Below are 22,249 nucleotides of genomic sequence, written 5' to 3'. Positions count from 1 at the left end.
CTGCGTCCCGGGCCATTTGAAAAAAAGTTAACTTTCCGTTGCTTGGAAGTGAAGTTTTCTGCTTGTCGCTACCAACTGCAGACAGTAATGGAACGTAATACATTGTTATCTTTAGCTGGACCTGAGATGTCCATCGCTGTATCGTTTTTACACTGTGCTGTGGGTATTGACTGCAGCTGTATGCAGTGGCGTCACCAGACTTTTCAGTCTGGGGGGGGGGGGGGCACAGGGGGGCACTAGCATTTGATGGGGGGCACTTAGATGGATACGGATCAATGTCCTGGGGAGGGGCCTAAGGGAAGGGGGTGCCCCTCCAGGCGCGGCGGAACGAGAAAATTATTGGGGGGGGCCAATGTGTAGAGACTATCTCAGTGGAGCGCCACCATCAGTTGGCGCGGAGCGTACAAGAAAATTTTGGGTTTTTCAAACCCCCAGATGGCCGGAAACGGCACTTCCCGAGTATTTTATGCTGCGAATACCTAGCCCTAAAATATGGGTCTCAAGCCTGCAATTTCTCAGATTGCACGTAAAAGTCTGTAAAAACATTGTAATTTGTATATTCGATGGTGTTTTAAGAGAGTAGCTATTACTCGTAGTGTTCTCGCAAAGACGTTTTTGAGTGTAGTAAGGGGCCCCCTCGGTTCCGCCGCCACTGCCCCCCCCCTCCCCTTTGGAAAATTTTCGCATACGGAGGATGGGCTAGATGCAAAATGCTGCCACATTTGATGCTAAATTCGATCTGAAGATATCTCCAGAAATTGCTATTTTTGAGGTAATGATTTTAACAAGGCGCAGAATTTTGCAGAGGATATGAACCACATGCTGTCGATATTATGCCTAACCCTATCAATAGAACCTGCATTTGTTGAATTTATGTGTGCATGACCCCGACTCCTTTCTTGTCCTTCTCGTTTTCGCCCATTATCTATTAAGATGTAACAGGTTCCAGCATCGTTATTGGCTCCTATCAGGGATCTCACCATGCAATCCAAAGTTTGATCACGCATCGAGTATGGCTCAGTATGCAGGTGTGAACATTCGCCATTTGTTCCTACAAGAATCTGACCTCAAATGACCTCTGCACCCCCTACACAACAGGGTTAATATATGGGTCCACGAATATAGGCAAGTATGGTGCCTGCGGACCCTCACATTCTCACATTTCGTCAGCTTCTAACCTGTCAACCTCAGACCAAGGCAACATATTGCAAGTACCCTCCCTTCTCACAATCATGTAGCTCGCGAAGCGGACTTGTATATCCGCTGGTATGGCGTGAGCACTGACACACTCAATGTAAATATCGACACCTGTTGTGATGGCGCGGGTTACGACTTCGATACCCGACGTTCAAGGATAAACTTGTTCATTTTTTCGCAGCTCATTTGAAGAAAATACGAATTACTGTGCTTCTTTGTCCTTATGAAAAACCAACTCAGATGATGGGAGTTGAATATAACAAAATATATATATATTTTTTTACCAAACCAAATCTCAGATGGGGGGGGGGCACTCGGGGGCACTAGGTTTTCCAGGGGGGCACGTGCCCCCCTGGCCCCCCCTTGGCGACGACACTGGCTGTATGTACTGACTGTACACTAGTGTCTAAATACCGACGGTATACGCAAGCTGTGTGTGTATTTTCTGGGATCGATCGTGGTGTCTAACACTTCTGTTACACCTCATTCGAAACTATGTCAGATTACCGGCATCAAACGTTTCTTTTAGCGCGAGTCTTCACACCCTTTACAAGCAAGTTGTGAAATGACAGATTTTCTTGCAATGACCAAAGTGACTAGCTCTCAAATACTAGTATATAGTGGTTCCATTTACATATATACCATGATAGGACCGACCACATTAAGATTACAACAGTTTAAACTGACTTGTGAAATTCTACTTTAGACTTGATGCCATCCGAGTGGGAGGCAGGAAAGACAACCGTGACCAGAAATTGAATGAACCGTTTCAGAAAAAAATATAATTTGAAGGTTGATGAGCGGGAAGATGCTGCTATAGCCTGGTCACCCTGCTTGTAATTCTATACATATATAAAGCCACTGCAAGTAAGGCAGGTGTAATGTAATGCAGGTATGCATACTACTAAATGTACTACCTGTCTCACATTACACTAGTCTATACTTTCAATTCTATTCAGCTTGGCATCGAATCCCAGGAGTGTAACCCAAGTATAATATACACAAAAGCCAGCAGTTTAAATTCTGCTACGAACTTACTGGGCAATGAACAGTAAGTGTGTAGAGGAGGGTTGAACTAACTTACCTAAGTTGGTGGGGGCATTTTGAACTTCCTCTAAGAGTCTGGTGCAATGTACTGAGAGGTTCCCATACATTTGGCTGCGTACATACAGTGGCGGAGCCTCCATACAGTCAGGGGGAAGGGGGTGGCGGATGCCCCCCTGACGGACTCAAATGGACTGCTGGCGCCCTTTTCAGCTTTTTACTTCTTCGCGATTATTGACTTTTTTATTCCGCTCTCATCTACCTATTGACATTTGTCACATTATCTGCAAATTAGCAAGGCCCGGAAAGGGTCATTTCCGGCAATCTAGGGAGTATCTTTACTCAAAAAATTTCTGTATGCTCCGCGCTAACCTGTGGTGGCGCTCGTCTTTGATAGTTTCGAAAGCGCCCCTACAGACCATTCTCACCCCCTGACCAATACCCCTTGCTCCGCCACTCAGTACATGAAAGCAAATACTAAAGCTTCAAGAGTAATCCTTTCAGTCGCAAAGTTACTGGACTTCTTTGATGGGGTTATGACCAACATTAAGGGTTACAATTTCTAATCATTGGGACCAGTGTCGAAACATCAAGTCACTATAAAACACTGATATATTGTTCCATCACATGAACCACCAGCCAAGATTCCACATACTGTAACATTCACTTCAGAATTACAAACTGGATTTTCTTAGAGGTTCAAACAATGCTTATAACAAAGAATGTCAAATGTAAATTGTCCCATTTCACCAGTTTCTGTTGCCATAGACTGTTGGGTTAATTCTCCCCCATCTATGGACTAGAACACACTAAATTGCTTTGGTAGTCCTATACATATGTTTAGTTAGTTCATTAACTGAAAGTTTCAATGGTCATGCACATCTCCATGGTTACCACACCAAGCCTTACTGCCTTCTAAATCTAATTTTCATATAATATGATGCCTTCCAATGTCCAAGGAAAAAGTACAGTTATTCAGACAGAAATGGGTTTGTTTTAATACTGACATCACACTTGAACCAATTTATCCTGACTTTAACAGTTTAATACTAACCCAAGTGAAATGTTAATCTTGCTTATCCATTATACTGCTTAGCAAGCTTTAGTATATAGGAATCTAAAAGATGGAATGGTTCATGACAGTTATGGCAGCATAGCCGGTCAATCAACTGGCTATGTTAATTACATCTACATATAAACAAATCACAGATAAAGATATCTTATCAATTTGGAGCACATTTATTCTTTCCCTCTTTGCATATAATTTAAATATCACCATAATTGCTCAATAACAGAGAACATTACAAAAATGTTCCTTTGCAACAAAAGTTTCATCTCCATACCATACAAAAGAAATATTTCAATACAAATTTCTGTCAACAAACTCCATTTCATTGCTGATGCCGACACATTGACAGAGGTCACAATGAGAGAATATTGCACGGTATAATAGGAGAATGATTCCATCCTTGTTGAAACACCCCCCCCCCCACCATCTCCCACCCCTGTATTTCCTCACAGCTGTCAAGACTACTCCGTTGACTTTATGTTAACGTAGTGCACACAGTATCAACCATATTACTACCGATATCAGGGCTAGGTACCCTGTCAGTGTGTGTGGTCCAATAACAAACCAGTCATAGTTGACCATTCAATGATATGAACATGTTGCATTTGAAACAAAGATTTAGTCAGATGGAAAAGCCACACGTAATGTTATCTTGGTATAAGTGTGAACATCAACATGCTCACATTTCACTTACAGTAAATTATGAACACAATTAGATCAACTGGAACTATCCAGTCTCTACATCATGACTCAATGCGAGGGGAGGGGAAGGGGTGGGGGCATCTTAGAAGTAGAATATTAAGCTCTCTTCTTATCCTATGAGCTTTGAATCAAATACAATCTGATCATTTCAAGTGACAACTCTAAACCAACCACAAGAAATATCAGAAACCTTGGAGAGCATATTTCAAACACAAAACTACCAAGATTCTGTCTTGTATAAATAACATAAATAAACAGCATTAAATTAATGGAAAAAAAGTACTCAATATGCTTTATTTCAAAAGTTCTTAAAAGTTTCATTTTCAGTTTTCTGGTTGTGTTTGGTCTCTTGAACCTAGCCACTGGCAGAAGATCAGCATATACTGCTCTAGCCCTAGATTCACCGTCGACGCACCCCATATAAAATCATCTTAAATGTTACCTTGCAACAACAATTTCTTCACAATATTTCCTACCACCTAGACCATATCATGATACTGTTTTTTTTTAATATTATATAATGTTATTTCATCTCTGTGACCATAATTCCTATTCCATATTCATCTGTGTTTCCAGCAAAGTCAGTCTCTGTTCCAAATCTTACCAACAAGTACATGCTATTCTGAATAGCAGAACCCTCCCATGATATGTTTGTCTTTGACAACCATTTGTGACTGTGATATACTATATGCATAGTGTGTGTGTGTGCGGTGGCATAAAGATTAAAAGGTAAACCGTGTGTGGTGGTTGTGTCTAGTGCTGTGTAATTCAGTTTACGTGCATTAACCAGCATTAACATAGTGAAACCATGCATTAACCAGCATTTAACATAGTGAAACCATGCATTAACCAGCATTTAACACAGTGAAACCATGCATTAACCAGCATTTAACATAGTGAAACCATGCATTAACCAGCATTTAACACAGTGAAACCATGCATTAACTAGTATTTAAATGTAGTGAAACCATGCATTAACTAGTATTTAACATAGTGAAACCATGCATTAACCAGCATTTAACATAGTGAAACCATGCATTAACCAGCATTTAACATAGCCAAACCATGCATTAACCAGCATTTAACATAGTGAAACCATGCATTAACCAGCATTAACATAGTGACACCATGCATTAACCAGTATTTAACATAGTGAAACCATGCATTAACCAGCATTTAACATAGTGAAACCATGCAGTAACTAGCATTAACATAGTGAAACCATGCAGTAACTAGCATTAACATAGTGAGACCATGCATTAACCAGCATTTAACATAGTGAAACCATGCATTAACCAGCATTTAACATAGTGAAACCATGGATGATAATCCGGTACAAGGATTATCACACAATGACATTTAAGACTCCTTACGTCCCGCATCCCAGACCTCAATGCAAACGACATGGACCTGTGTTGGATACCATCTGTTGCAAGTTACTGGCAACTCCCATCCTGCCAAAGTCCCATATTTCTACTTCACCCTGGTAACACACAGTTTAAACCTAGCAAGGCATTCTCAAGCATTGAAAAGAGGTTATAAACCCTATGTGATAGTTTTAAAGCTTCCGTCCTCTCTATGCTGTTTAATACTGCAGCTCCTTCAATAAATCAACAGACTTTGTTAGATTGTTTTGCAGGTCATTAGTGCTGATGTGACACTGTACAGGGTGACTACCTGCATCATCCATATCTGAGTGAATCCAACCTCAGATGGTATCATGACATCCTGTTTAATTCTCTCCTTCAACCATCCCATACAAACTGCTGTAACAAAGCATTAACATCACGCCCTTACAAATGTCTCAAAGTAACCCCCAATCTGGATAATCAGAACTTCAATTGTGTAACAGTCCGAGTGCTAACAAGACACATTCACAAGGAAGACCTTGGTCCAACTCCTGTTTGAAACTGCTCATGATTCTGAAACCTTTCATATTTATTTCATTTGAGAGACTCTCTCTTAAACAAACACATCAAATGTTTCACCTATGCAATGAGGACACCTTCCACACTTAAATTTAATGTGTAATTTAGATGAAGCTATCGGATTCACAACTTTCCAACTTAAAATATAATCCTATGTACAGAAGAAATACCATCTTCCAGGTGAACTGACTTCTTTTCAAGTTTGGACGGATAACAAATGCAGTTTGTTGGTGCAGTCCATATCATGTCACCACAGATGATTGGGGACTGAATATTATACTTCCCATGAGTTGGACCAACGTTACACAAGGTCGATTCTGTATAATTTTAACCTCACACTTTGTTATTACCTTCAATAAATTCACATCCTAGGGAGGGGGGGGGGCTTGCATACTTAGTCATCAAGTTCATCCCAAATCTGTTCTAAATAATGTTATACACTGGCTCTCCATGTTATTATTATCCTTGTCACAACTCTGGAAGCACACTCAGACCAAACACTAACACTTTCCAGTTCAATACTGGTCACCCAAATGTATTACAAACTTTCCAAATTCCTCCTTAAACAACAACAACGTGGTGGGACTTTATAACGTACAGCACCAAATTCTTCGGACTAATCACACATCTGAGCAATAAATTACATATATAGTGGGACTAACCATTTATCTTATTCAATGTGTCCACCAATCTGTTTAACTGATTCCTGCTTCAAACTTACTTCTGTAACTAGTTATAGGAGTTGCATTTACAACCTTTCATATTAAGCTCCTTTTCTTGTTTAGAAGTACATGGACAGAGTGTTCCCATCGTATCAATAACCAGCCGATTCTTGTCTTGTTCAACCATATCATTGAGCTGCTATATATGGACTAGTACTGTCAGTGATGATGACCTTTGAACTGTAAATAAACACTTGAAAGGGTGGGTAGTAATTCCTGACCCTGCTAGAAGAGTATGCTATTGACCGCTGCTTCCAGACCATGGTCAGAGGGTTTAGATTCTTGACCCTGCTAGAAGAGTATGCTATTGACCGCTGCTTCCAGACCATGGTCTGAGGGTTTAGATTCCTGACCCTGCTAGAAGAGTATGCTATTGACCGCTGCTTCCAGACAATGGTCAGAGGGTTTAGATTCCTGACCCTGCTAGAAGAGTATGCTATTGACCGCTGCTTCCAGACCATGGTCAGAGGGTTTAGATTCCTGACCCTGCTAGAAGAGTATGCTATTGACCGCTGCTTCCAGGTCATGGTCAGAGGGTTTAGATTCCTGCGAGTCATCACCTTCCATCATGATGTCCAGCTCTGCCTGTAGGCTGGCCACAGCATCCCTGCTGCTGCTGCCATCTCCAGGCATCCCTTCTCCTCCTGAATCTAACATACTGCTATAAGATGTGATCTTACTCAAGGTGTCTACACTGTCATAGAAATCATCGTCGTCATCGATCGAATGACTCTCAAACACGGCACTGGGTAGGAGGGTATCCTGAGAACCGCCTCCACCATCCTCCTGTTGGCTCCCCTCACCGGGACTCGCCTTCTGCAGTCCTAGTATACTGTTAATGGTACTGTTCATCTCATCCTGCAGGGAGTCCTGCAGCACGTCCATGGGTTCGAACGGACTGTTGGCCGCAGAGACCGGTAAGATGTACGAATCCTTGCTCCCGGTATCCTCGTCAAAGTCAAACACGCTCATCGCTTCCTCGGAGACGGCACTGCTGTTGCTCCTCCTGCCGTTCGTCAGTCCGTCTTTACCGTTTCGTCTGGATCTGCTAGCCTTCTCGGCGGTGTCCTTGGCGGGCGTCTTATCGGACGACGAGAGCGACGACGAATTCGAAGTCTGTTTCCATGGTTTCTTTTTACCCTTCAGCTCGTCCATGGATACGTCCAACGGAGAGTCCCTCATCAAGAGAGCCTGCAGGGTGGAATGTCTACGAAGCCGTACCCTCGGCGAGGAGATGTCAGATCGGACCGAGGATGCACCGGATTCTGATCCTGCCTCTGACTTGGGCGATCTCAGATCGGGTGAGCTGACCGTGGAATGTATGGTGTCGCAACTACTAGGGGAGGGAGACAGGGGCTGGTAGGACTGCTTAGGAATCTTAATCGTTATCTTGGTCTTGAAGTCGTTCTTCGTTATCTGAGGTTCGCTGATCGGCACCTCTGAGATAGTCGATACTTCAGGTTCCAACGGTTTCACTGTGACCACAGGTTCGATCAGAGCTCGTTTCTTTGGAGGTAGCGATGTTTCCTAAAAAATTAAAGAATAAACACAAAATTGATGAACAGCAAATTGTACTATGTCTGTAAGATAATGTAGCAAGCCTTATCATCATTATGTCAGGAATGTGATTATGGGACGACGAAATAACAAGGGTGTTACAGATCTGAAGTCCTTTAAAGAAACCATCACGAGACTTCTGAAACAAAGAGGGTAAACGAGCACCCTAACAATGCAGAGACTAAACCATCACAAGAGTGTAAAACAACATACTATTTGTATTAAAAATTGCAAAATAAATGCATTCATCAATCCTCACACTGTACACTTAGACTTAGGCGCAATACATTCACTCAACCTGTACATCGTATGAGAAGTCTGGGAATAATGTAGCCAGTGTCGCAAAGTGCTAAATATGCTAAAAATGGGCAAGTTGTGGTCGGCTGCATCCTACATAAAGTTACTTGCAATATTCTTCTCCAATTGTTCCTCAAGATTAGTACCTAATGAAGACATTGTGGGTGGTTTATACGTGTTGGGTCGGTGTGTGGGTGGATATAAGTGTGACTGTTTTCTTTTATTGTTCTCTCTAGTTACATATGTGAGCGCTCTACTAGACAAGCCCTCTAGTTTTTGTGGAGTGCTTCCTTTCACAATTTTCCCTGTTGTTGATATGTTTTGTGACTTAGTTAACTTATGTATTTATATTGTGAAGAAACAATTAAATAAATGAATGAATGAATAGTTTAGTGTCTTTGCCTACAGACTACTATGTGTGTTGCACATCATCTCACCTGTTTCGGGATCACAGGAGTCGCAGGACTCTCGATACTTGACGATAGGGCTGCAGCGGCTGCAGCAGCGCTCAAGAAACGTTCCTTCTTACTTTGATTTGGTTTAATGATGGCAAGCAGACGGTTTTGAGTGTCTGGAGATGGAGAAGGAGTAGGAGGGGGAAAAATGATTAAAAGCCATCAACAACATCCAGAAATTAACAACATAAGATACCAAAATGCATAAACAATCATCAAGTAACTCAATAATTGCAATGATCAATTCCTTAGGTGCCAAAATGAAATTATAGGTGCCCCAGCTAATTTTTATGTTAAATATGGGGCAGTTGCACTTTTCTAATATCTTGTTTTATAAAGTTGATAAAAACCTTGCTTGAAATATGACAAATTTTGAAAAATGTATCATCACTCAGCTATTTATGAACTGAATGCCTGTTTGGTACAGCCAGCAGCTTAGTCCTAACTTTAATACAGAGCTAGTCACAATTTAGACTATAATAAGACCAGCGCAGGCAGCAAACATTAACTTACCAGGGTTCTTGGATAGCAGTTTTAGTCCTAACTTTAATACAGAGCTAGTCACAATTTAGACTATAATAAGACCAGCGCAGGCAGCAAACATTAACTTACCAGGGTTCTTGGATAGCTGTTTTAGTCCTAGCTTTAATACAGAGCTAGTCACAGAGACATAAGTATAACAAGACCAGAGCAGGCAGCAAACATTAACTTACCAGGGTTCTTGGATAGCTGTTTTAGTCCTAGCTTTAATACAGAGCTAGTCACAGAGACATAAGTATAATAAGACCAGAGCAGGCAGCAAACATTAACTTACCAGGGTTCTTGGATAGCTGTTTTAGTCCTAGCTTTAATACAGAGCTAGTCACAGAGACATAAGTATAACAAGACCAGAGCAGGCAGCAAACATTAACTTACCAGGGTTCTTGGATAGCTGTTTTAGTCCTAGCTTTAATACAGAGCTAGTCACAGAGACATAAGTATAACAAGACCAGAGCAGGCAGCAAACATTAACTTACCAGGGTTCTTGGATAGCTGTTTTAGTCCTAGCTTTAATACAGAGCTAGTCACAGAGACATAAGTATAACAAGACCAGAGCAGGCAGCAAACATTAACTTACCAGGGTTCTTGGATAGCTGTTTTAGTCCTAGCTTTAATACAGAGCTAGTCACAGAGACATAAGTATAACAAGACCAGAGCAGGCAGCAAACATTAACTTACCAGGGTTCTCGGATAGCTGTTTTAGTCCTAGCTTTAATACAGAGCTAGTCACAGAGACATAAGTATAACAAGACCAGAGCAGGCAGCAAACATTAACTTACCAGGGTTCTCGGATAGCTGTTTTAGTCCTAGTTTTAATACAGAGCTAGTCACAGAGACATAAGAATAACAAGACCAGAGCAGGCAGCAAACATTAACTTACCAGGGTTCTCGGATAGCTGTTTTAGTCCTAGTTTTAATACAGAGCTAGTCACAGAGACATAAGAATAACAAGACCAGAGCAGGCAGCAAACATTAACTTACCAGGGTTCTTGGATAGCTGTTTTAGTCCTAGCTTTAATACAGAGCTAGTCACAGAGACATAAGTATAACAAGACCAGAGCAGGCAGCAAACATTAACTTACCAGGGTTCTTGGATAGCTGTTTTAGTCCTAGCTTTAATACAGAGCTAGTCACAGAGACATAAGTATAATAAGACCAGAGCAGGCAGCAAACATTAACTTACCAGGGTTCTTGGATAGCTGTTTTAGTCCTAGCTTTAATACAGAGCTAGTCACAGAGACATAAGTATAACAAGACCAGAGCAGGCAGCAAACATTAACTTACCAGGGTTCTTGGATAGCTGTTTTAGTCCTAGCTTTAAATACAGAGCTAGTCACAGAGACATAAGTATAACAAGACCAGAGCAGGCAGCAAACATTAACTTACCAGGGTTCTTGGATAGCTGTTTTAGTCCTAGTTTTAATACAGAGCTAGTCACAGAGACATAAGTATAACAAGACCAGAGCAGGCAGCAAACATTAACTTACCAGGGTTCTTGGATAGCTGTTTTAGTCCTAGTTTTAATACAGAGCTAGTCACAGAGACATAAGAATAACAAGACCAGAGCAGGCAGCAAACATTAACTTACCAAGGTTCTTGGATAGCTGTTTTAGTCCTAGCTTTAATACAGAGCTAGTCACAGAGACATAAGTATAACAAGACCAGAGCAGGCAGCAAACATTAACTTACCAAGGTTCTTGGATAGCTGTTTTAGTCCTAGCTTTAATACAGAGCTAGTCACAGAGACATAAGTATAACAAGACCAGAGCAGGCAGCAAACATTAACTTACCAGGGTTCTTGGATAGCTGTTTTAGTCCTAGCTTTAATACAGAGCTAGTCACAGAGACATAAGTATAACAAGACCAGAGCAGGCAGCAAACATTAACTTACCAGGGTTCTTGGATAGCTGTTTTAGTCCTAGCTTTAATACAGAGCTAGTCACAGAGACATAAGTATAATAAGACCAGAGCAGGCAGCAAACATAACTTACCAGGGTTCTTGGATAGCTGTTTTAGTCCTAGCTTTAATACAGAGCTAGTCACAGAGACATAAGTATAATAAGACCAGAGCAGGCAGCAAACATTAACTTACCAGGGTTCTTGGATAGCTGTTTTAGTCCTAGCTTTAATACAGAGCTAGTCACAGAGACATAAGTATAACAAGACCAGAGCAGGCAGCAAACATTAACTTACCAGGGTTCTTGGATAGCTGTTTTAGTCCTAGCTTTAATACAGAGCTAGTCACAGAGACATAAGAATAACAAGACCAGAGCAGGCAGCAAACATTAACTTACCAGGGTTCTTGGATAGCTGTTTTAGTCCTAGTTTTAATACAGAGCTAGTCACAGAGACATAAGAATAACAAGACCAGAGCAGGCAGCAAACATTAACTTACCAGGGTTCTTGGATAGCTGTTTTAGTCCTAGTTTTAATACAGAGCTAGTCACAGAGACATAAGAATAACAAGACCAGAGCAGGCAGCAAACATTAACTTACCAGGGTTCTTGGATAGCTGTTTCTCATATTCAAAGTTCATCCTCTCATCTTGTAGCACCATTCTGTCTAACATGACCATTTCTGCTGAAGGACCTCTTCTCTGTACAAAGACCAAAGTACAATAACCTTATTAAACCATCATGTTTTGATCCCCATACATACAATACTTAAAGTAAGACCCGTTTCCCTTCAATTCAGGGTCCTTCTGTGTTCTGAGTCTTACAAATGCCCTTCAGCTACCAACATCAATCCTACCAGTCCATTTGATAAAAAAATAAAAATAAAACTAGAATGCATATTGCATTGAGGTAACCAGAACTAACTGTACAATAGAAATGGCCCGAACTACCATTTTGCTACAATTACACTATGGCATCATAAAACCAGGTCCGTGGCAATACACACCTCCACCAAAAACAATAGGGGTCTTGTACGCAATGTTATGAATCCACACACCAACAATAAATCCACGATGCCTATCGTTAGATATCATGTAAAGAGGGTTTTCAGAGTTTGACATCTGGTGACCTCAAATGATATTTAACCTCAAAGGCAACAGGAGTGCTGTCATCAATATGGCAATTCCATATACCATGTATGAAAAGTATTCATGATTTCTACCATGATTATCATGTTTTCATGGTTTTCAGGCCTTGACAAATATTTTTCAAAGCACTCACTTTTTGGCGACCGTGACTAAAAATCTACTCGCCAAATTTAACTTGCCACTAGGCCTAAGATTGTTGCTCAAGTCTCCATAGTACAGATCCGCAACATCAATACTATCTATGAACAAAAGTTAGGCACTCAGGCAGATACATGGTGCTACACATTGGAAAGTTATGTTTCTGTGCAGTATGAAATTTGAACTTTTTTACACCAAAAGTAAGTGTTCACAAAGTAAAACATGTCGCTGAATCATAAATAGGCAGCTAGGCCTACTGTAATGTCTCAAACAATTTAAAATGAAACATCTGCAAAAATACCTAAGAAGATAGCTTGGCTTCTGTTACATTATGGCTCATATATTGTCTTTTAGCTGCAGATTGGTGCGCGAAAACATCTCGCTTTTACCCCATTACACTGCCTAAATCAAAGTGATCTTTTACACAATGAAAATCTGAGGAATTAAGAGCATCTATCTTCCAAAAAATCCTAGCAGCAAGAACAGCAAACTAGTCTCAAAACACTTTAAATTGTTCTATACTTTGTGAATTATGACTGATAGCCAGTAGGAAAATGCCTTAAGAAATAATTAAGGAGATGTTTTGCCATCTTTAAGTGTATTCTTCTGCAATCATTTGGACAATGACTGTAAGAACTATTTCTACCATGGCTATTCCAACCTGGAGATAAAGGTTTTCCTCTACGAATACAGGTAAAACTAAAACCCATGGGGGGGGCATAAATTTTCACCTTATGTCACCAGCAGGCATTCCTTATTGTTTGAGATTCATTTGTCAGTGAGTAATCATCTCCAAGATGTAATTTGAATATATCCTTTCTTGGAGGTTTTGTCAAACTATTGTACAGCTGAGGATATTACATTTCCCAATCACACATTAATGTAGACTGTTGGAACAAGTCTTCATCTATTTGTTCTACTCCTCCATGAATAAACAGGAGAGACAATGATTGATAAATCCATGGTAACATAATCCAGGGATGAGCCTGGGGTAAAAAAAAAAAAATCACGGAACTTTGCAAAAATTTCAGTATAGGCTCCAGTTTGCATATGCTACAGTGTGTTAGGATAATAATCAAAGGGGCTTGTTGCCCTCTTACCATGCTCTCCCTCAATAACAGGTATCTGTATTTAGCCAACATCTCATCTTTCTTATCCAGAAGATGCATACTGTGGTCTTCAAATTCTTTGTCAACTGAAAAGCCATAAATTAAAGAACTAAATATATACAGCTACACTGTAATGAAACACAGGATAAATGAAAATAAAAATAAAATAAAACTGTTAGCAAACTGCTCATCCACTAGAGAGCCTGTGTAAGAGAATGTGTAAAAGTAAGTTGGCCTGACTTTCCTAGCAGGATCTTCTTCAAAGGCTAAATGACAAGTGACAGTAACACAGAAGGGACAAAAACATGCACATAATTGAGACAAGTTAATGAGCATGGTGAACACGAAGAGGCCTTTGAAGAAGATCCTGCTAGGATCGAAATGTCAGGCCAACTTACTTTTACACAGGATTAATGAAGCGTCAGTTTTGTTTTGCCATCTAACACATATAGACATTTTATAAATTGGTGTCATCTCAACTTGATCGAGATATAAGAATGTGTTACTCGTCTTCAAGAATCAAACACAACATTGTAAAAGTTTTTGTTTGTTTTTGTAATCATCAGCCCGCCTAGGATAAAAAAAAAAAATCATGGAATTTTGCAAAAATTGCTGTATAGGCTCCAGTTTGCGTATGCTAAAGTGTGTTAGGATAATAGGATTTGTCCACGAGGTAGAAAAGAAATTATGGATATTCCGCGAGTTCGCGGAAAAAGCTCATGCCTGAATCATGTGGCAGACATCTTGCAAACCAGGGGTGAAAACTTCTGGCAACTTCAGGCGAGATGTCACAGTATGGTGTCATATCACATACAGTGTTGACATGGGTGGGTGTGGCGGGGTGCCAAATCACAACTTCTTAAAGTTCTTAATGCTTTCTTCTGCTCCTATTTCAGATCAAACGAAACATGTTTGGATTTCTCATTAAAACAAGAGCCCAAGGGCACTGTGGTTCCTTGCTTGGGGTATATGACAATACACATCATATTATCAAGCAAGATTGGGCTGAAATAGTCCAAGTAATTGTCCTACATGTTCCCATAAAGTAACCAACACTATAGCCAACACTTTTGTGATCACCGTAAATGTGATCAGATTTTATATCAAAAGGCACTTTTGAGATCTAAATATGGCGTCGAAAATGTAAGAAATATAAGAGACCTACAAGCGTGTCAACAGATATGATAACAATGGTGACCTCAGATGACATGACCTTGAAGTTTCAAAATGTTCCACCACCCCATTCACAACTTGTCCCAAAATATCAACCATGTCACACCTTGGCATTGAGATTTAATTGCATTAAATGTCAAAAAATTGACTTTTGAACTTTTGAAGGTCACCCGGAGGTCAAACAATTGACATTTTTGATCGGTGAGACCTAAATAGAGCATGACTGTAAAAATTCAAACATTTTTTCTTTGCCCATTTTCTCCCCCCATAATACTACTTTTTTAACATTAGCTGACCTTTGGTGACCTTGGATCACATGACCGTTAAGTTTGAAAATATTCCCCTATACCATTTGCAACTTGTCCAAAAAAATCAACCTTGTCACACCTTGGCACTGGGAGTTATTGCATTAAATGTCTGAAAATTAACTTTGACCTCATATAACTTCCCACACCAAGGTCACACAGGGGTCAACCTATTGACATTTATGATCAGAAGGTACCTTTGACATCTGAAAATAGCATCGAAACTGTAAAAAATCCACAAAACACGAAAAGGTCACCAGAGGTCAAATTGAGGTCAAGGGTTACCCAGATGCGGGTCGACAATTGGACTTCATTGAAGCAACTCCCAACTCTAACGGACAATTTGTTCTCAAGTTATCGCAAAAATACTAGTTTTTTATCATTAATTGACCTTTGGTGACCTTGTATCACATAACCGTTAAGTTTGAAAATATCCCTCTATACCATTTGCAACTACTCCAAAAATATCAACCTTGTCACACCTTGGAACTGGGAGTTATTGCATTAAATGTCTGAAAATTAACTTTGACCTCATATAACTTCCCACACCAAGGTCACACAGGGGTCAACCTATTGACATTTATGATCAGAAGGTACCTTTGACATCTGAAAATAGCATCGAAACTGTAAAAAATCCACAAAACACGAAAAGGTCACCAGAGGTCAAATTGAGGTCAAGGGTCACCCAGATGCGGGTCGACAATTGGACTTCATTGAAACAACTCCCAACCCTAACGGACAATTGGTTCTCAAGTTATCGCAAAAATACTAGTTTTTTATCATTAATTGACCTTTGGTGACCTTGTATCACATGACCGTTAAGTTTGAAAATATTCCCCTATACCATTTGCAACTACTCCAAAAATATTAACCTTGTCACACCTTGGAACTGGGAGTTATTGCATTAAATGTCTGAAAATTAACTTTGACCTCATATAACTTCGCACACGAAGGTCACACGGGGGTCAACCCATTGACATTTATGATCAGAAGTTACCTTTAACATCTGAAAATAGCATCGAAACTGTAAAAATCCACAAAACACTAATAAGGTCACCAGAGGTCAAATCGAGGTCAAGGGTCACCCAGATGCGGGTCGACAATTGGACTTCATTGAAACAACTCCCAACCCTAACGGACAATTTGTTCTCAAGTTATCGCAAAAATACTAGTTTTTTATCATTAATTGACCTTTGGTGACCTTGTATCACATGACCGTTAAGTTTGAAAATATTCCCCTACACCATTTGCAACTACTCCAAAAATATCAACCTTGTCACACCTTGGAACTGGGAGTTATTGCATTAAATGTCTGAAAATTAACTTTGACCTCATATAACTTCGCACACGAAGGTCACACAGGGGTCAACCTATTGACATTTATGATCAGAAGGTACCTTTGACATCTGAAAATAGCATCGAAACTGTAAAAAATCCACAAAACACGAAAAGGTCACCAGAGGTCAAATTGAGGTCAAGGGTCACCCAGATGCGGGTCGACAATTGGATTACATTGAAGCAACTCCCAACCCTAACGGACAATTTGTTCTCAAGTTATCGCAAAAAATACTAGTTTTTTATCAATAATTGACCTTTGGTGACCTCGGATCACATGACCGTTAAGTTTGAAAATATTCCCCTATACCATTTGCAACTTGTCTCAAAATATCAACTGTGTTACACCTTGGCACTGGGAGTTATTACACTAAATGTCTGAAAAATAACTTTGACCTCATATAACTTAACATACAAAGGTCACCTTGGGTCAACTTATTGACATTTTTGATTGATGAGACCTAAATTAGAGCATCAAACTATAAAAATTCAAACATTTTTTTCTTTGCCCATTTTCTACCCCCAAAATACTAGTTTTTTGACATTAATTGACCTTTGGTGACCTCGGATCACATGACCGGTAAGTTTGAAAATATTCCCCTATACCATTTGCAACTTGTCCAAAAATATCAACCATGTCACACCTTGGAACTGGGAGTTGTTGCATTAAATGTGTGAAAATTAACTTTGACCTCGTATAACTTCGCACACGAAGGTCACACGGGTGTCAACCAATTGACATTTTTGATCGGAAGGTACCTTTGATATCCAAATCTAGCATCAAAACCAAACATTTTCTTTTTTGCTCGTTTCCTCCCAAAATAAGCACATTTTTTCTAATGTGACCTTTGACCTTTTGACCTTGGTTTCAGATGTAGTTTAATCTCTTGATTCCAAAAAACAAAACGAAAAGTCTGTACAACCATCCTAACTCCGACCGAAAAACTTTGACCCCATATAACTTCGCACATAAAGGTCACACGGGGTCAACCTATTGACATTTATGATCAGAAGGTACCTTTGACATCTGAAAATAGCATCGAAACTGTAAAAATCCCAAAAACACGAAAAGGTCACCAGAGGTCAAATTGAGGTCAAGGGTCACCCAGATGCGGGTCGACAATTGGATCACGTTGAGGCAACTCCCAACCCTAACAGACATTTCGTTCTCAAGTTATCGCAAAAATACTAGTTTTTTATCATTAATTGACCTTTGGTGACCTCGGATCACATGACCGTTATGTTTGAAAATGCTCCCCTAACCAGTTCACAACTTGTCCCAAAATATCAATCTTGTCGCACATTGGCACTGGGAGTTATTGCAGTTTTAATATTTTCGGTTTTTGGACCATAACTGACCTTTGGTGACCTTTGTGGGCACCAAAAACAATAGGGCACACCTTCTCCATATGGCGGATCTATAGTCCAAGTTTGGCCTCAATCCAACATTCCCTTATTGAGATAGAGCGTACCCAAGCAAGTGTCACAGACACACACACACACACACACACACACATACATACATACATACATACATACATACACACACACACACGCCAACCTGACTGCATAGGTTCCTTTTGCTAAAGCAAGGAACCAAAAATTCAAACATTTTTTCTTTGCCCATTTTCTACCCCCAAAATACTAGTTTTTTGTCATTAATTGACCTTTGGTGACCTCGGATCACATGACCGGTAAGTTTGAAAATATTCCCCTATACCATTTGCAACTTGTCCAAAAATATCAACCATATCACACCTTGGAACTGGGAGTTGTTGCATTAAATGTGTGAAAATTAACTTTGACCTTGTATAACTTCGCACACGAAGGTCACACGGGTGTCAACCAATTGACATTTATGATCAGAAGGTACCTTTGACATCTGAAAATAACATCAAAACTGTAAAAATCCCCAAAACACGAAAAGGTCACCAGAGGTCAAATTGAGGTCAAGGGTCACCCAGATGCGGGTCGACAATTGGATTACATTGAGGCAACTCCCAACCCTAACGGACATTTCGTTCTCAAGTTATCGCAAAAATAGTTTTTTATCATTAATTGACCTTTGGTGACCTCGGATCACATGACCGTTAAGTTTGAAAATGCTCCCCTATACCATTTGCAACTTGTCTCAAAATATCAACTGTGTAACACCTTGGCACTGGGAGTTATTACACTAATTGTCTGAAAATTAACTTTGACCTCATATAACTTAACATACAAAGGTCACCTTGGGTCAACTTATTGACATTTTTGATTGATGAGACCTAAATTAGAGCATCAAACTATAAAAATTCAAACATGTTTTTCTTTGCCCATTTTCTACCCCCAAAATACTAGTTTTTTGACATTAATTGACCTTTGGTGACCTCGGATCACATGACCGGTAAGTTTGAAAATATTCCCCTATACCATTTGCAACTTGTCCAAAAATATCAACCATATCACACCTTGGAACTGGGAGTTGTTGCATTAAATGTGTGAAAATTAACTTTGACCTTGTATAACTTCGCACACGAAGGTCACACGGGTGTCAACCAATTGACATTTTTGATCGGAAGGTACCTTTGATATCCAAATCTAGCATCAAAACCAAACATTTTCTTTTTTGCTTGTTTCCTCCCAAAATAAGCACATTTTTTCTAATGTGACCTTTGACCTTTTGACCTTGGATTCAGATGTAGTTTAATCTCCTGATTCCAAAAAACAAAACGAAAAGTCTGTACAACCATCCTAACTCCGATCGAAAAACTTTGACCCCATATAACTTCGCACATAAAGGTCACATGGGGTCAACCTATTGACATTTATGATCAGAAGGTACCTTTGACATCTGAAAATAACATCAAAACTGTAAAAATCCCCAAAACACGAAAAGGTCACCAGAGGTCAAATTGAGGTCAAGGGTCACCCAGATGCGGGTCGACAATTGGATTACATTGAGGCAACTCCCAACCCTAACAGACATTTCGTTCTCAAGTTATCGCAAAAATACTAGTTTTTTATCATTAATTGACCTTTGGTGACCTCGGATCACATGACCGTTATGTTTGAAAATGCTCCCCTAACCAGTTCACAACTTGTCCCAAAATATCAATCTTGTCGCACATTGGCACTGGGAGTTATTGCAGTTTTAATATTTTCGGTTTTTGGACCATAACTGACCTTTGGCGACCTTTGTGGGCACCAGAAACAATAGGGCACACCTTCTCCATATGGCGGATCTATAGTCCAAGTTTGGCCTCAATCCAACATTCCCTTATGGAGATAGAGCGTACCCAAGCAAGTGTCACAGACACACACACGCACATACACACATACATACATACATACATACATACATACATACATACATACACACACACGCCAACCTGACTGCATAGGTTCCTTTTGCTAAAGCAAGGAACCAAAAACTCTACAGAATTTTGGTTTTCTTTTTAAGTCGGTTGAACCAGTTGACTTAATATGCGATCGTTCAAAGGATCTTCCGTCTGGAACTGTTGTCAAAGCTAAATGGAGGTCAACTGGCCGAGTTTACAAGGCAACACTTTTGAACAATCTTGTGGCGAAAATTAAACGCAAGCAGAGTTCCAGCCAACGTCAACCGGCAGTTTTAAGAACAGCCAACGAGAGTGAGCCTGATTCGGAAGACGATATGCCTCTAGTATACCAGAGTGTTACTGCTGAGAAAGTTCAACAGGAAGAACATGAGTCTCCTCATGTGAAAGAGCTCCAAGACAAAATCGTCATGCTGGAAGAAACTGTGGCATCAATGGCAACAGAACTGAAAGCCATGAGAAAGGATAATCAAGACCTGAAAGAACTGAGGAAGGATCATCAAGAACTTAAAAATACTCTATCGGATATAAATACAAATAATACCCAACAATTCCAGGCCGTACTTGAAGCTATTACCCATAGTCATGACACTGCACGCGAAACTCAAAATTTGATGAAAGGCAGGGTCGCCGCTCGAGAGAAAGCCCAGGAACAGCAGAGAATCTCCTCAATAACAACGGGAAGAGAGGATCCAACCGGCATTTGGTTTGGTAGAAAATGGACTTATAACTTGTTACAAGAAAGACCGTAAGCTATTATCTATCGAACAAGAAATTTACCGTCGAATGTTTGATGATTCGAAAACAGGTACGAGTTTCCTGAGGAAACTAATGAAATGTACATTTTCAGAGGAGGAGCTGGCCGAAAGTAACTTCAGCGGAGGATCGGTGATATCTGCGATAGGGACGACCGTAAAAAAATGTTTGGACGGAGATCGCATCATGGCCATCCTAGGTCAGGTCGAACTAAAATTCCCCAACTCAAGCGGTAAATTTTTCGAGAATGAGAGACGCCATTAACCAAGAATGCAGGAGAGTTGTGCAGCATGTTCGACAGGATGCCGTTTAGAAGTGACTTTTTTATTATTTCTTTTCAACTCTGCTAACTCTCTGGGACTTGCAAAGAGCTTGATGGAACATTCACCTTTCTGAAAATAATTGGACGTTAATCAGTAATTTTTTTTAGTAAGGCTTATTCTTGTCTTACACCAGTACCTTTTGGTCTTTCTAAAGATATGTCGTGTTTTATAACGTTATTGAAAGTTTATCAGAAAGTTCTACATGTATCCGTTGCTTTCAATATTATTTCTTTTTTCCTTTCCTTTCTTATTTGTCATAGCCTTTTACCTGTCGTACTGTGTTTGTACGTGGTCATGTTAGTTAATTCTTAAGTTACGCACAACGTATACCAACTTGCACGATAACTTTTTCTAAGTGGCCTAGCTTTTACTTCTGCGTATACTTGTTACAAATAGAATGCATCTCAAAGTTGTTCGATAAAAAAGTCATTGAAAATTTTGAATTCTTCACACACATAGCCCAAGTATATCGGGAATATTATTGTCCAATCAAATAACGCGACCAGCAACACTGCCCCGCCGATAAATATCTATGGAAAATTAGTGCTGAGTCTCACATACAGTAAAGTCTATTGCGTATTTCCGTTGAAATACTGTATAAACTAGTAAATTTTGTCTTCAGCTAGCTGACACGTAACTATCGCAAAACCGGTCCCAGAGCACAGTCTGGCATTTTTGAACAAATTTTGTTTAAGATAATGTTAATAAAACAAATGGAATTTGCAGTATAAACTTGGTAGTAATGTATTACAAGGTCGATGTTGCAAATGTAGGCATATATTTTCTATTCCTTCTTCTTTCCTTTGTAAGTGCGACTGGGATGGAAGTTTGTTCGGGTTCAGTATAATTTACATGTGAACATGAAAATAACATGATAAGAAGATCGAAATGACACAAAACAAACAATTTTCTCATTTATTAGTCTGTGTTTAAACACTGGAAGGGTAACCGTTTGAGCAAAGATAAAATTTACAAAAGATCGGCACACTTTTGCCACGATAAAGTGTATTGTCTGCAGAACAAAAGAACGTAGCAACGCTGTTACCAGGATCGTTCAAGTTGCTTCGGAGAGTTACTCATGCATATCTTTAAGCTCCTCCCATTCTGCATAGGACTTCTGCAGGGCTAGGGAGCTCATTTTACAGTGTGTGCACAAAGTGTAAAGGGGTCATTGTGCAGTTGTGGCTCCGCCTGGCCCAGACTAGATTTGGCTACGTT

The 22,249-nt window shown here is 39.9% G+C and overlaps 1 protein-coding gene across 2 annotated transcripts in view; it reads right to left on the bottom strand.

The window, feature by feature from the left end:
• Positions 1-3,461: 3,461 nt before the first annotated feature.
• The window catches only part of LOC139982054 (uncharacterized), a 40,062-nt gene continuing 21,274 nt past the window's right edge, over positions 3,462-22,249 (bottom strand). For both annotated transcript variants that reach the window (XM_071994561.1, XM_071994562.1), the window contains exons 12-15: positions 13,793-13,887; positions 12,008-12,107; positions 8,954-9,087; positions 3,462-8,189 (exon numbers count right to left, since the gene is read on the bottom strand). In XM_071994561.1, the coding sequence (XP_071850662.1) occupies positions 7,152-8,189; positions 8,954-9,087; positions 12,008-12,107; positions 13,793-13,887 (1,367 nt within the window). In that variant the 3' untranslated portion in view covers positions 3,462-7,151. The remainder of the gene's footprint in view (positions 8,190-8,953; positions 9,088-12,007; positions 12,108-13,792; positions 13,888-22,249) is intronic.

The sequence above is a fragment of the Apostichopus japonicus genome, chromosome 16 (assembly GCF_037975245.1).
Source record: "Apostichopus japonicus isolate 1M-3 chromosome 16, ASM3797524v1, whole genome shotgun sequence".
In the NCBI taxonomy this organism is placed as follows: domain Eukaryota; kingdom Metazoa; phylum Echinodermata; class Holothuroidea; order Aspidochirotida; family Stichopodidae; genus Apostichopus; species Apostichopus japonicus.
Note: the sequence above shows the minus strand (reverse complement) of the source record. Positions and strands in the feature narration are given on the sequence as shown.